The sequence below is a fragment of the Hevea brasiliensis genome, chromosome 8 (genome assembly GCF_030052815.1).
Source record: "Hevea brasiliensis isolate MT/VB/25A 57/8 chromosome 8, ASM3005281v1, whole genome shotgun sequence".
NCBI lineage: Eukaryota > Viridiplantae > Streptophyta > Magnoliopsida > Malpighiales > Euphorbiaceae > Hevea > Hevea brasiliensis.
In genome coordinates, this window is record NC_079500.1 from 44,582,978 (window position 1) to 44,598,356 (window position 15,379).

General features: G+C 39.4%; 2 protein-coding genes across 2 annotated transcripts; one reads left to right on the forward strand and one right to left on the reverse strand.

Annotated features, from left to right (window-relative positions):
* Positions 1-4,267: 4,267 nt before the first annotated feature.
* Positions 4,268-4,753, reverse strand: LOC110663600 (60S acidic ribosomal protein P2A). Its single transcript, XM_058152064.1, has one exon. The coding sequence runs from the start codon at positions 4,751-4,753 to the stop codon at positions 4,406-4,408; it is 348 nt and encodes a 115-aa protein (XP_058008047.1). The 3' UTR covers positions 4,268-4,405.
* A 28-nt stretch (positions 4,754-4,781) lies between these two features.
* On the forward strand, positions 4,782-5,325 carry LOC110663577 (sm-like protein LSM4). Its single transcript, XM_021822936.2, has 3 exons — positions 4,782-4,842; positions 4,927-4,943; positions 4,990-5,325. The coding sequence occupies exons 1-3, from the start codon at positions 4,782-4,784 to the stop codon at positions 5,323-5,325; spliced, it is 414 nt and encodes a 137-aa protein (XP_021678628.2).
* The last annotated feature ends 10,054 nt before the right edge of the window (positions 5,326-15,379 follow it).

Sequence of the window (15,379 nt, forward strand, 5' to 3'; positions counted from 1 at the left end):
TTCTCACAATGGGTTAGGCTGTGTACTGATGAAAGATTGGAATGTCATTGCTTATGCATCACGCTAGCTGAAACCGCATGAGAGGAACTACCCAACACATGATCTGGAGCTAGCAGCTATTGTTTTTGCTCTGAAGATCTGGAGAGACTATTTGTATGGGGAGAAATGCTACATTTACATAGATCACAAGAGCTTGAAGTACTTAGACACCCAGAAGGAATTGAATTTGAGGCAGAGGAGATGGTTAGAACTGATTAAAGACTATGATTATTTAATAGACTATCAGCCAAGGAAAGCAAATGATGTGGTTGATGCCTTAAGTCGCAAGACTATGGCAAGTCTCAGAGTTTCTCCTTTGTCTATGGTATATGAATTGAAAGCACAGCATGCCAGTTTAGAGATTGATGATGAGGGACAGACAGTAGTTGCATGGCATGTACAGCCAGTGTTGATTGATCAGATCAGAATGGCTGCTCAGAATGATAATAAGTGAAATTAGTTTTGAAAGAGTTTATCGGCGAAAAGTATTTTCTAACACACCATAAATTATAAAGCTAAATGGCAAGCCTACTTAATGCAAGGCAAGAGGACGTAAAAGTAAGTTATAGTAATAGAATTGCTCTAGATGAGGGCAAGGATGTTACAGTTAGTAATTGTCAGTGGATATTGTAATCAGAATAACTTACGGATATTAGTGAATTTGAAAAAGATAAAAGATAGGAAAATTTAATCTATTGGGATGTATCGTAATAACTATACAATGATCTTGATGTTTATACTGTAAGCTACATATTACAGTACTGACTTGAGATTATTGTGTAGAGCTACGTACTACTCAATAGTACACCAAGATGAGAAAATTTACCAACAGCACCTGTTTTGGTATAGTTATGCCAGGACAGAATTTAATTGTTAGAAATAAGTTTGAAAATCCTACTTAGGGATCTAAAACTCAAAAGTTAGAATATCGAAAGGTTATGGTTTAGTACAAAAGGAAGTAAGTTATAGAATATTGACAGATAAAAAGAATTATGGAAGTAAAAATTTGAACAGTTGGTTCAGACATCACAAAGAAATGTTACGAATGTGAGGAAGAATATGGACTAGAATGGTTAGAGGACCAATGACTAGATAAATGATTCTAACATGACCTCAAGGGTCATTCAAAAAGGAATGTGAACCGAAATATTAGACAACACAATAGTAAGAGAAGATTGGTGTTATATAAATAAATTAAATGTTGTATTAAATTGTTAAAAGTCTTATACGAATTCGAGGGAAAGAAGATTATACGATCATATAGAAAGGAGAAAATAAACGTATGACTATTGTAAGATGGCTATTGGGTAAAATTTCACGGACAAAATTTATTTTAAGGGGGGGGGGGGGGGAATTGTAACGCCCCTAAGTTCGGTAGTGCGTTCTACTGTTCCTGTGACCAGCGTTGTCCGGACAGCTAGGATGCCTAGAACTACACTTCGATATGAGTGAGGAGATATAAAATAATGAAATACAAGAAAAGAAAATACAAGAAAAATAAAGGAAAAATAATAGCAAATAAATGTAACCTTGATTAAGCGGCGAGAACCCTAGCGATGGGTGACCGCACCGGGAAGTCACGGCGTGGACCGTTGACTAGCCCTGAACCGTGGGGAACCCTGGAAAATATTTTTTAAGACTTAAAGAGACACCTATTGAAGTATAAATATCATTAGAAATATCAAAGAAAAATTAATTAATTAGTACAAAGAAAAGTGAGAAATCGAAAAACGGACAAAACCCGGTGTTACCAAAAAATTGGGAATGCAACCCGAACAGGGGCATTGTGGTCATTTGACACCCTGAGTTGTCTTTTGACCTAAATGTCCATTAAAAATATATGATATTATATTTGTAAAATGTCATGAAAATTAAAATTGTGGTGCATAGTATAAATGATGGAAGTTTGGGGCATAAAAATGAAAATTGAGAAAGTTTGAATAATTAAACATTAAAATAAGTTAAGTGCTCCACTAAGGCAGCTTGGACCACCTATAAAAGACACTTTGGACAGATGAACATCATCTTCAACCTCCAGCAACTGAACCAACCGAATGCATCCCAAAGAAAACTCCATGGCCATTCATGCATGAAGCTCCAATCCTCCATGATCAAGCCCTAGTTTCTTCAAGAGTCCTTCACTAAAGTTGTTCTATACAACTTGGGCAGTCGATAGGCAGCAAGAAATTTAAGTTTGGTGAGGTTTTGAAGAATTTCAAAAGTGGTAAGTATGTATTTTTGATGCTTGCTTCATTAAAGTTTGTGTGGATGTTATGGGTACTTGAATTGTGGAAAGAATTTTGAGGTTTGATGTTTAAAGGGAGAGCTGTATTTTTTGCAGCCATGGAAACTCCTTGAAGACAGTTTATTTTTGCTTGTAAATAGTAGATTAAAGGATTGATTAAATGTTTATGTGTGTAGGAAATTATTTGGGTGATGTATACTTACTATATGTGAATGTGTATTTGAAAATTGAAGCTTGGGAATTAATGGAATGTAAATGCATGAATCGGCAACTTGGTTTGGTGAACCATAAGGATGTTATTTTATATTTGGATTATGGTATAATAATGTTGAATTGTGATGGTGGTTATGGCAGCTTGGGTATATGTGTGATGGTGTTAGGTTGGACATGTAAATGAGCATGAATAAGTGATTAAATTATTGTAATTGAGTTTGACAAATTCTGCACTTTATGGTGTATGTTGAATGTGATTATAAGCTGTCAAAATGATCAACAATATGTGGTAAAATATGTTTAGGTTATGGTACAAACCAGAATGGGCATGAATGTGAAGTTTGGTAAATGTTAAAGGTGACCTTTGATGAGTATGAACAAAATACAATAGGGCAGTTTGTGTTTTGGGCTTAGAACCTTAAGTGTGTGGCTCCAATTGGTATGAGACCAATTGGAGGTGAAACTAGGCACAAAATGTGCCAACTTTCATGAAGGAAGCTTGCCAAAATTCTGCTTGTAAGTTAGCTTGAAAAATGACCAAATCCGGATTAGTGCAATTAAGGCCTGAAAATTGACCAATTGGGTAGCAGTTAGTGTTTTGGCCGTAACTCACTCAAAACAGGTCCAATTGACCTGAAATTTTGACCACGAATAGTTAAGACCTATATCTACAAGTCTTATGAGGACACCAAAGCCCAGAAATGACCATAAGCAAGTCAAATAGCTTGCACAAATTCGGGTCCAAAAACTGGCCGAACCAAAATTGACCTAAAATGACCTAAAGTGACCAATTTTGATGCACTTTGACCAGCAATAGTAAAATGACCGTAACTTGGTCTACATAACTCAGAATGACCTGAAATTTTTCCCCGCGTGCAATAAGACATAGATCTACAAGTTTTTAGTTGTCGACACCATATTTTGGCCGATCCCCCTAAAATTAATAAACTTTGAAGCCGATCCCCAACACAGTCCCCTTTGCCAACCGACCACACTTCCGATCTTCCCTCAAAAGGAATTTAATTAATACCAAGTCTCCAAGTCATTTAAAGCCTCACCGATCCCTCAAACCAATTCTCGAGTCCCCTGATCATTTAATTATATTTCTGATCTTTCTTGTCAAATAAGATTGAACCAACATTAGGCCTTCGTACCACCAGTCTTATTGCCGGTTTCTCTTTTAAAAATTTGAGAATGATAAAGGTTTTGACTCGGTTTAAAGATGATCCCGATCTTGAGTGTTCAAAGCCAAATTTCTAATTTTAATTAAGTCCCGTTTCGTAACTGATCTCATGCATATTGTGTTTTCCGATCTCCTATACTTAGATTAATAATCACTTTCAGTTGTCATTCTAATATGTTCAAACAATCAAGTGCTTATGCAATTTAGAAACTTTTCGATCGCAATCAATCATTGAACAAAAGGGGAACTTTCATTTCATTTCAAAATTTATACAAGTCATTCGGCTGGGGGATCACCCCCAGCCTGAACTACATTTTGTTCATTTTCTCTCTCACCCTCAGCCTCCTCCTCGCTGTCCTCACCTTCGTCTTTGGGAGCCAGGTCTACCATCCAAGTGAAGTCCTCCTCGGGATATCGCTTCTTGAGCTCAGCCAGGAGATCTCTGTGAGCATTCACATAAGCACCAGCCACTCCGGTCACCATTTCTTCTTCTTTCGCCTTGAGCTCCTCAGCAAGATGAGCGAGTTGAGCAGCTTCATCAGCTCGGATTTTTTTTTTTTTTTTATATGTGAAATATCTGATCTCCGTTATCTAACTCAAAATTCCAGAATGCAAACAACTTCTAATATCATATCCAACTACAGACCAAAAAACTTTTAATGTTTAACTAGAATACTAGCTTGAAGATAAAAGGAAGCCTTGATACAAATGAAACTAGTAATCATTTAGTCAAAGAGGCTGAAACCCATATCCTCATCAAACTCCTCTTTCTCCTCGACCTTCTCTTCCTTTTTGGCCTCAGCAGCAGGAGCTGCAACAACACCTCCAGCAGCAGGGGCAGCAGCGGCGGCAGCAACAACAACACCACCACCAGAAGGCACTGAAGCCAATTTCTCCCTACCAGCAGCAATCAACTCTCTAGGGTCCTTTCCTTTAACTTGAGACAGCAACAGCTCAATCTTATCATCATTAGCATCAGCTCCAATGGATGCGAGGATTTCCTTCAAGTCCTCGGCTGAGGGGCTAGTGTTGCCTCCCAAGACGGCGAGCAAATATGTAGCAACAAACTTCATTTAGAATTGGATTGGCTCTCTTTGGAATATGCAGAGAACTAGAGAAGCTGCAACTAGGTTTTCTACCCCGTTCCTTATTTCTCCTTTTGGTTCTTGGGATGCCCTTTCGGGTTTTCACCCCTAGATTGATTTTATTATTATTGTTATTAATTTTTTTTGTTTTTTTTTTGCAGGAAGACGCTCTTTATTGGTAAAATTTCTTGAGTTTGTTGGGTTCGCTTTCTGTGACCTAAAAGATGCTTCCTCTTTCTCTGCTTAAGACTGCACAGGGCCACCCAATGTTGGTGGAACTGAAAAATGGGGAGACTTACAATGGACATTTGGTCAATTGCGACACTTGGATGAATATCCATCTCCGTGAAGTCATATGTACATCTAAGGATAGAGATAGGTTTTGGAGAATGCCCGAATGCTATATACGTGGAAATACTATTAAATATCTTCGAGTTCCTGATGAGGTGATTGATAAAGTTCAGGAAGAAACCAAGAGCCGCACAGATCAGAAGCCACCTGGAGTGGGGTATGGAAGAGGACGTAAAAAGAGGGCAGTGACTATAGTGGAAGAACTCTGAAACTTAATTCAGTTCCTTACTCTGCTTTTTTTTAGCATTCATAAGAAAAACTTTTGAAACCAGTTTTCTAAAGTGTTTTCTTGCAAAAGGGATTCTTAAATACTGAAACTCTCTATTTTCAGTTCATTCATTATCCTATGGTGCTCTCATTTTCAGCTTTTTGTTTTCTTTAGTTCCACTCCCATTGTCCAGGCTCGACCTCATTTAAACTCGGGTATTATTTCGACCCGATTGCATTTTAGCGAAGCATCCTTCGTTTCAAGGTAGACCTTAACCTTCCGGTTACCAACCTGCAGTTCTATTAAGCTTTGTGATTCCATACTTAGTTTAGTAGATTTGGCTCCCTACAGGAGAGTGCTCGTGTTGCCACTTTATTAAGTGCTTGTTTTCATTTTACGTATTTCCTTTGTTCTGTTATGTACGTAGTTTTTTTTTTTCCTAAGTTTATATTGCGCTAAAGAATACCAAAAGGTTACTCTCGGGTTTACTTCTTTGTTGATCAGTCCATTCTTTTTGTTAATCTTTGTTATTTCTGAATGCAAGTCTTCTAGTCTCGAGTAATGTATAAGGGATCGGATAAAATGTAGGTAACCGTATCTTAAGGGTCTCTTTAAAAATAATAAAAGGTCTAAACAATGAGTCAGGAAAATAGTAAGGCCGAATCACTAGAAAAATGCAAAAGACAATTGAGTAAGACAACACAAGGTAGAGTAAAACCGAACATTAAGATAGATAAATAGGATAGATCGGGTATCAAAAGGTACGGGTAAGGCGACCACATAGAAAGGTCGGAAAATTCGGTTTGGTATCTCTTAACTAGTTACAAGATACCAATGAGTTAAAAGAAGCCTTATTCCGAGCCCCTGCATCTTTAAATGCCAAAACCCTTAATTCTAGGATTTCGTGACGGGTAGCTGTAATCAAGTTTCGAGAGATCGGAAAAGTCCTTATCCGATCCCTATTAAAATAAAAGAGATCGGAGGAGAGTTCTTATCCGGTTCTCACTTAAAATTTTTAATAAATATTTAAAAGGAGATCGGAGGAGAATTCTTATCCAGTTCTCACTTAAAAATTTCAATAAACATTTAAGAGGAGATCGGAGGAGAGTTCTTATCCGATTCTCACTTAAAAATTTTATCAAATATTTAAAAAGAGATCGGAGGAGAGTTCTTATCCGATTCTCAAGCTTAAAAATTTTATCAAATATTTAAAAAAGAGATCGGAGGAGAGTTCTTATCCGATTCTCAAGCTTAAAAATTTTTCATCAAATATTTAAAAAGAGATCGGAGGAGAGTTCTTATCCGATTCTCAAGCTTAAAAATTTTTTATCAAATATTTAAAAAGAGATCGGAGGAGAGTTCTTATCCGATTCTCAAGCTTAAAAATTTTTAATAAATATTTAAGGGAGATCAGAGGAGAGTTCTCATCTGATTCCCAAATTAAATACGTGAGATGATTCCCCCTGAAATAAAATTAATACGCAATAGCAACTCAATAAGGTTGTCTCATTTACTTATGTATCTGGGTAATCCGGATTAGTGAAAAATCAAACATTCCTTTCGGTCAAAAGGATTAACATTTCCATTCAAACCCTCCTAACTACGAAAAATGTGAAGTTAAATCTGCTTACCCTCGTTGAGGGACGAGGTGGGGTGCCTAACACCTTCCCCACCCGTTTACGGACCCCGAACCTAGAATCTTTGTTTTTAAAGTAGTTTTATTTTAACTTACTTTCACAAATGGTTTTTCTTTAATTTCCCTCAAAATTAAAGTAGCGACTCCTCACTTTTCCCACTTCGGTGAGTGTTCGTCCAGGCTACCGCAAAACACCTTGCGACAGCTTGGCGACTCCACTGGGGACGTAAAACTTAACCCTGGTTTAGAGGTCCAAAAGTAGATTTAATGTTGTGATCAAATCATAGTTAGGTGGGCTCACTCCGCAAAAACTCTATACGTTAATTATTGTTATTCTTGCTAACCATTTTTCTTATCTTGCTTGTTTTACTTTCTACAGCGCTCTTTATTTAAAAGAAAAAAAGGGAAAAATAAAAATCCCCCTGAATTGGGAAGAGGTAAAGGTGTCCTTTCACACACTGAACACTTACACAATGTCCTCACACACTTCAGCCCTATACCTGGGCTTTCTTACCCTTTTAGGAAAGTAGGAGGGAGTCATGTAGCGATACCCGTGGGTTTTACCCCGTTAGTATCCGTGAAGGCTTCTGCTCAAATTGAAACTCGTTCTATTCACTGTGATACCCGTGGAATTTTCTCGACAGTATCGTGGGGGATAGAATGGGGCTCTCTCTTGTTCTGATGGGGCAATTTGGGAACCTGTGGCTTTTAGAAAATTAGACCTTGAGCTAAACTATCACGATAGTTGGAAGCCGTAGCAAGCTACCTTGTAAGATAGAACTGTCCAATTAGGTAGCACCCAGCCGGTATTAGGACTTTCCTTTACTTTAAGACAAAAGGGGCATACTTACTCTTACCCTATTCTGTTTATTTTATTTTGTTCTTATTTTGAATCATACTGTTAAGAAAACCTACACATTTTCCTACTTTGATAAATGTGTAGGTGTCACTCTGCCAACAGTATAATTCAAGATTACCTGAATTTATCCCCCTAACCAGTTTTTCCTGCAGGCATCACCAAAGTAAGGTCTGTAAAAGGATAAGCATCATTTTTAACATGGCATCCTCGAGTCATTTGGCAGAAGAAGTTCTTAAATCAGAACAGAATGCTAAACCATGGCCCGAATCGTCTCATAGCTCAGTGCCCCCACAAAGAGATACTAGCTCATTAGCTTCATTGGACCTGAGCAAAATTGAAGTCAGGATGAACAGTCTCGAGGGTCTGGCCAATGGTTGGAAGTTGTTTCCCGATCAGGTCGAAGCACAATTTGAGAAAAAATACGGGAGGATTGCAACCTTGATGCGAGTTAGGGTCCAGGTCCCGGCACTAAAGGCCATGTTGCCAATTTGGAACCCTAAGTTCGGAGTGTTCTCTTTCAACGACATCGATACTGCTCCCACTATGGAAGAATATCAAGCACTGCTAGAAATCCCTTATGCGGCGCAGAATCAGATTTACCTACACCTCGAACATAGGCAGACCTGGAAATGGCTCGCACATATGCTAGTGATCCCACCAGAAGAAGCAAAGGCGAGAGAAATCATCAAAGGAAACACGCATGGATGGTATTGGACTTACCTCAAGAAAAGGTTGGAGCAATGCATCCAAGATCAACAGTGGGATCAAGCTTCATTGATGCTCGCTTTAGCAATTTACGGCTTGATCTTGTTTCCTGGACCTTCCGGAATCATAACCTGCGGTGTTGTGGAAATGTTCTGGGTAGTAGGGAAACAGAAAGTCAATCCAGTACCGGCAATACTTGCTGAGACTTTCTTAACCCTCACTTACTGCAGACAGCAAGGCAAGGGGTCCATTAAGTGTTGTTCTCAGTTGTTGCACCTCTGGATCATTAATCATATGTGTCCTGTGGAGACGAAGGGATTAACTTGGTATCTTGACTAGCCTCTCATCGAGAAAATGACCCGATTGGTAATCAGCCCAAAGGATGAGCCGCAGTGGCAAGAACGGATTTTGAGCTTCAATAGCCATGACTACTGCTGGAGGAAGCTGTGGACGTTAAGTCAATCCATTTTGATTAGCACGGGAGGTAATCAATCGGTATCCCTAATCGGAGTGACTGGATACACGAGTTACACCCCGACGTTAGTAATGAGACAGTTTGGCTCAACACAATCCAGAATCAACATTGAAGAATACCACCAAGGTCATTTCTACCATGAGCTCGAGGAAGAGGAAGGGTTGAAGATAGCTCACAAATCTTGGGAAAACATCACTCTGATGGAGAGGTCGCCTAAAGGTCCGAGTGCCACGGGCGATTATCTTAAATGAAGGGCTGACAGGGACCAGGAACACTTAACTGCAGATTCGACAAAATGCGAAGACAGTGACCCTCGCCAAAATGTCCTATCAGAGGAAGCTAATAATCATCTGGCTAACTCACTACAGAAGGCAAACATTGAGAACTCGCAACTGCAAGAACAAATAAAACAGTTGGAGGATCAACAGCAGAACCTTAAAAGAAAAGTGAGAAGACTCAGGGAAGAGGCAAGGGCCAAAAAGATGAGCTTCGAAGAGTAAGAGGGAATATGGGAAAAGGAAAAAGGCTCTCTCCAAGCTGTGGTAAGGGAAGTTGAAATGCAGAATAGTAAGCTTCAGGAAAAAATGAAATACCAAGAGATACTCGTAGAAGAGTATAAACAAGAGAACAAAAAGAAGAAGCTCGAATTGAAGGAACAGGCATTACTCATCAACGACATTCTGAAAGAATGTGCTAAGGAAAGGAAGGAGAAAGAAAGACAAGCTACTCCCTATCAAGAGCTGAAAGAAAATGTCGACCAGCTGGAGAGAACGATAGCACAGGGAAAACAAGAACTCCTTCCTGAATCCGAGTATGCTCTGAAAGCATTCGACCCTGCCAAACAAGAAGAAAGGTTATACGAGTATCTCAGAAAATGTCATCTCATTATAAAGAGCCTCCCTGAACCTAGGCCGATGTAAAGAATGCTGTGTATAAATATTCAGTTAATGGAAAACTTTTGGGCCATTGTTTAGCAAAATTGTGAATGAATAGTATAGCTCCCGTAGGAACCCCCTCGCTAGGGTTATGCAAAAAATTGGATATGCCATATGAACAGACTATCGAATGATGCCATGATAAAATTGATGCAACCATCCTTCTGCAGATTTCATTTTAGCTCCCAAATGCCACTGTATCCTTTGTCCGAACCAGGACCTTTTAATTTTTTTTACGAAATTCAAAATTCACTAAAAGCTTTTATTTATTTCCCTGCAGAAAATCAACATTGCTTCCAACAAGGAAAGTCTGACCAAGCACATGGTTCAACCCAAGCGAGTGTACTTAACAAGATCCCGAACAAAGAAGATAATGGAAGATCAGGAACAAGTACAGAACTTACAAGGGCAAGTATCCGAGCTGAAAGACCAGGTCTCAGAACTCATGAGGCTAATGAGGGAGATGTCCCAAAATAAACCCACTTCAGAACCTAACCTACCATTACCTCCCCCACCACCTACAACAATGGATCCTCACCAAGCTTCAACCTCTTTCACCTTTCAGTCACCTATCCCGGATCCGATAGTCACTGTCAACCCAGCTGCCATAAATAATGACCTACCTTTCTCCCATTACCCAGCCATCTCAAATGTTGACCCATACCCTTCAATAGTAATCCCTCCAGTTCACTCTACCCCTCATCTCCCAACTGGAGGAGCATTTTATGCAGTAGGAGGAGAAAGTAAGGCCAGGGAAAACGAGAAACTGTCTGCTCTAGAGGAAAGATTGAGAGCAATAGAGGGGCTGAACATGTATGGTTCAGTCAATGTGGCGTCACTGAGATTGGTGCCAGATGTGGTGGTGCCAGATGTGGTGGTGCCACCCAAATTCAAAGTCCCGGATTTCAACAAGTACACCGGGAACTCAGATCCCTGCATTCACTTGCCAACCTACATTGCCAAAATGTCTGCCTTGACGGAAGATGACAGACTTCTCGTCCACTTCTTTCACGAGAGCCTCTCCAGAGCAGCCCTGAGATGGTGCATTCAGTTGGATAGAAGCAAACTGTGCTCCTGGAAGGATTTAGCTGATGCATTCTTAAAACAGTACAAATTTAACAGTGATATGGCCCCCATGAGGAGAGACCTTCAAAACATGGTGCAAAGAGATAGGGAAAGCTTTAAGGAATATGCCCAAAGATGGAGGGAGAAGGCTGCAGAAGTATATCCTCCAGTAACTGACAATGAACTATGCTCCCTGTTCATCGAAACATTGAAGGCTCCTTATTTCAATCTGATGATTGGGAATACCTCCAACAGCTTCTCGGATATCATCCAAGCGGGTGAGAGAATTGAGGCTAACTTAAGGATGGGACAACTACAGGAGTTGGCTGAGAACCCTGTGAAGAAGACTGCCAGTTTTGGCAAGAAGAAGGAGTGATGTGCATTCCATCACCCGTCAGAATAATTATTCCCCACTTACCCAAAAAAACTACCGGCCATATCCTCCCCCTCATGGCCAAACAGTTGCAAACATTCCACCTCCTTTCCCAAATTATCCACACCTGCGCCCACAATACCCACCACCTACAAATTACCAACCCAGACCACCTCCTCCACCTACCCAACCCAGGCCACCTCAAAATAATCCCAGACCACCAAGAAACCCTGATCCATCCCTTCCCCTCCCACTCAGTGAAATATACTGATACCTCGTCGGTATAAACCAGATTGTACCAGTTCCCCTAGACCCAATTCAGCCACCATACCACAGGTGGTGTGATGCCACTGCCCGTTGTGAATATCATGGAGGGGCATGAGGGCATTCAACCAATAATTGCGGGGCACTCAGAGGGAGAGTGCACGCTTTAATCAGGAATGGGTGGTTGAAGATTGAGGGAAATGGTTCTCTCCCCAATGTTACCTCAAACCCATTGCCCACTCATGGTACAGGCAATGGCGTGAATATGATAGAACCTGGGGATGAAAGCAAAGAGTCTCCTTTAGAACCATCCGTTGATGTCATCCACTTGGATTCCTTGTATGAGGCTCTGGTCTCGCCAATAGCTGAGGGGCAAGAACTGGACAACTGGACGACAGAGGACATCCCTGTACTTAATTTCGAGTAAAGTACCTTTGGTTATCTACACTTGATCATTTTGTCCATGGTGGCAAGTGTAACATTGTAAATGGACCCTTTTCTTATGTCATAAATCTTAATGAATTAATAGCGCATTTATATCCAATTCTCTTTTTCTTTCCATTTGAATTCCATCCTTATAATATATTCTATTTTCGTTCATTCAGGACCATTCATCAATTAACACCTAATAATTCAATAGACTCAGAAATTCCTCTGGTTAATTTTGAAATCCCCATAACTACCACTACTTCAAGTGATTCTGAGGTGGAGCTCACAGAAGAAAGGGATGAAAGGGATGAACCTTCCCTAGTGCCTTGTGGAGACAAAACGCGTACCGCACGGAAGAAGTGAAAAGGGAACTTAAGGTAGTGGAAAGTGAAGAATTGGGAGATATGATCAGTTTGCTCAGGGAATTTCTAGACGTATTTTCATGGAGCTATGATGATATAGTTGGTTTGGACCCCCAGATAGTGACGCATAAAATTCCCCTAATTCTGGGGACAGTCCCGGTAAAGTAGAAGCTAAGAAGAATGAATCCTGACACACTGCTCAAAGTTAGGGATGAGGTCAAGAAACAGTATGATGCTGGATTTCTGGAAGTAGTCAAATATCCCCAATGGATAGCTAACATTGTCCCGGTAATGAAGAAGGACGGGAGAGTTAGGGTATGTGTTGACTACAGGGATCTTAATAAAGCAAGCTTGAAAGATGATTTCCCTATCCCTCACATTGATGTGCTAGTAGACAACGCAGCAGGATTAGGCCGGTGTTCGTGCATCAATGGGGCATCAGGGTACAATCAAATCCCAATGGATGAGGGAGACAAGGAGAAAACTGCCTTTATCACTCAATGGGGGGTATTTTGCTATCGGGTCATGCCTTTCGGGTTAAAGAAAGCTGGAGCCACCTACCAACGCGCCATGGTCACATTATTCCATGATATGATGCATAAAGAAGTGGAGGTCATGGTTTATGTCAAACACCATTTGCTATGAATATTATGTTCTCTTTTAATTCCAGTTCTTGATTAAAAAGATTTTCTCATCAGAAACTCTTTTCTGATTAAATCTGTCTGTCCTGGCTAGGAACTTGAAACATCAAGAACAATTAAATGAACATAGGATTTTATCCCTATTTATTTAGGGTAACAGATTCCATCTTCATCAACACCTACCTCCATATATAACTAGTAGGAGCCAACACATGCCCATATACCCATACATAGTACAAGTATGAAAGCAGTATCAAACTCAAACCACATATATACAAGATAAATGTGCTATCTCAGGTTTAAAGATTATATGCACTGATATGATTTATGACAATGCATTGATAAGAGTAAACTCCATGTGCTTATTATAAATGTCACTGGTTCGGCCTATTTATCATGCATAAGTGCCTATCATGTTTGTTATATGGCATGAGACTCACCATTCCATCTTATTTACATCTCATGTGAGTAACTTGGGAACAAACATGATTACAATCTTTCTGGATAAGTCATGTCCTTATTGTGAAGTATCCTCGATTGTGAACCAATTTATGATACTTTTTGCTAGAAATACTATCACTCATATTCTTAACAACTTAACTGTGCTTGTGGCAAAGGCTTAGTGAATGGATGAGCTGGATTTTCAGCTGATGCTATTTTCTGCATGACTACATCACCTTGCCCAACTATCTCTTTGATAATGTGGCAGCGCCTTTCTATGTGTTTGGATTTCTGGTGAGACCGAGGTTCCTAATATCCAAAAAGCCTCTTTTGCAGCATCTGATGCAGCAATATATTCAGCCTCTGTAGTGGAATCTGCAGTCGTACTCTGTTTGGAACTCTTCTAACTGACTGCACCTCCATTACAAATGAACTCTTCTAACTGACTGTAGCAATTCCATACATTCTACTATTTCGATGACCGATGTCGGTCTGGACAGCTAGAACATCTGGAAAAATATTTAGACTAGAGTGAGGAATCATAAATAACTCAAATAATAATAAGAAAAATTTAGGAAAAATTTTAGAAATAAAATACAACCGAGTTAGATGAGCTGGTGCCCTAGCGATGGGTAACTCAATGGGAAGTTGCGGTCTTCGTAGCTAGGAGCCCTAAACCCGAGAGAAAATTGATAAAATAATTTTTGAGACTCTAGAGAAGAGTCATTGAGGTTTCTCTGGCATTAGAATGCCAAAAAAAAGCCTTAGAAAATATTTTTAATCGGTACAGACAATTTTGGTTCAATAAGTCAAACGGAGGGCATTTTGGTCATTTTGTCTTCAGTGATGATTTTTGGCCGACTTGTCTAGTTAAGTAAATAATTATTATGACCTAAAATATAAATAAATATTACTGAAAATTGAATTGAAAATGGATAGTAAAAAAAAGAAAAGAAAATGAAAGAAAATAGGAAATATGACATCATATGATGTCATTAGTTAGGTCTCCACCAATCACAACTCAACAAGCCAATTAAAAGGAGATAAATTACACAAAAATTGACAAACAATCTGCATCTTCTCACCATGAGGAGTCGAACCAAAGAGAAAAAAGAGAGGAAGACCACCATTAAAGCTCCAAATAAGTTTGATTCCCCAGCCAACTACACCATAAAATCTCACCCTTTCTTCATAAAAAATTTCCCTTACCACTAGAGAAAGACTTGGGCAGCAATTAGAAGAAGAGAAAGTGTAAGAAAGTGAGGTGTGAACAAGCTTAGAAAATCACCAAAGAGGATAGTGCCATATTATTTTCCTTTACATCTTTCTAAACGTGAATTTGAGCTAAGTTAAGTTGAAAATTTGATAAAAATTGAATTAATGAGGCATGATTATGTTCCATGAAATTTTGGCAGCCTTGACACGAGTTAGGGTTAGGAGAATTCTTTGATTTGAAGTGATGTATTAGCTGCCCCTAGTATAAATTATATGATTAGTATAGCAAATTAGGAGTAAGATGCATGAATTGGAGGCCTGGTCAATTAGGGTTAGGGTTTTGAAATTTAATTTTGGTGGTGGATGAAAATGGACATAAACTAAAGTTGTAATGGTCAATTAGTGACCATTTGGCTATGTTCGATTAGGAAATGAAGTGATTTGTGCCATGGGAATTGAGGTTTTGTATGCTGTCTAGTGTGCACTGCAGGTCTGGATGTGAGTCCAGCATGTTTATGCAGCTATAACTAGAGTTGTATAGGTTTAATTGGTGCAAGGCCAATTGAACATGAAACTAGACACATAATGGTACAACGTTGGTGAAGAAACCCTGCCCAGAAAACAAAATCAAGTTGACCTAAAAATTACGCTAATC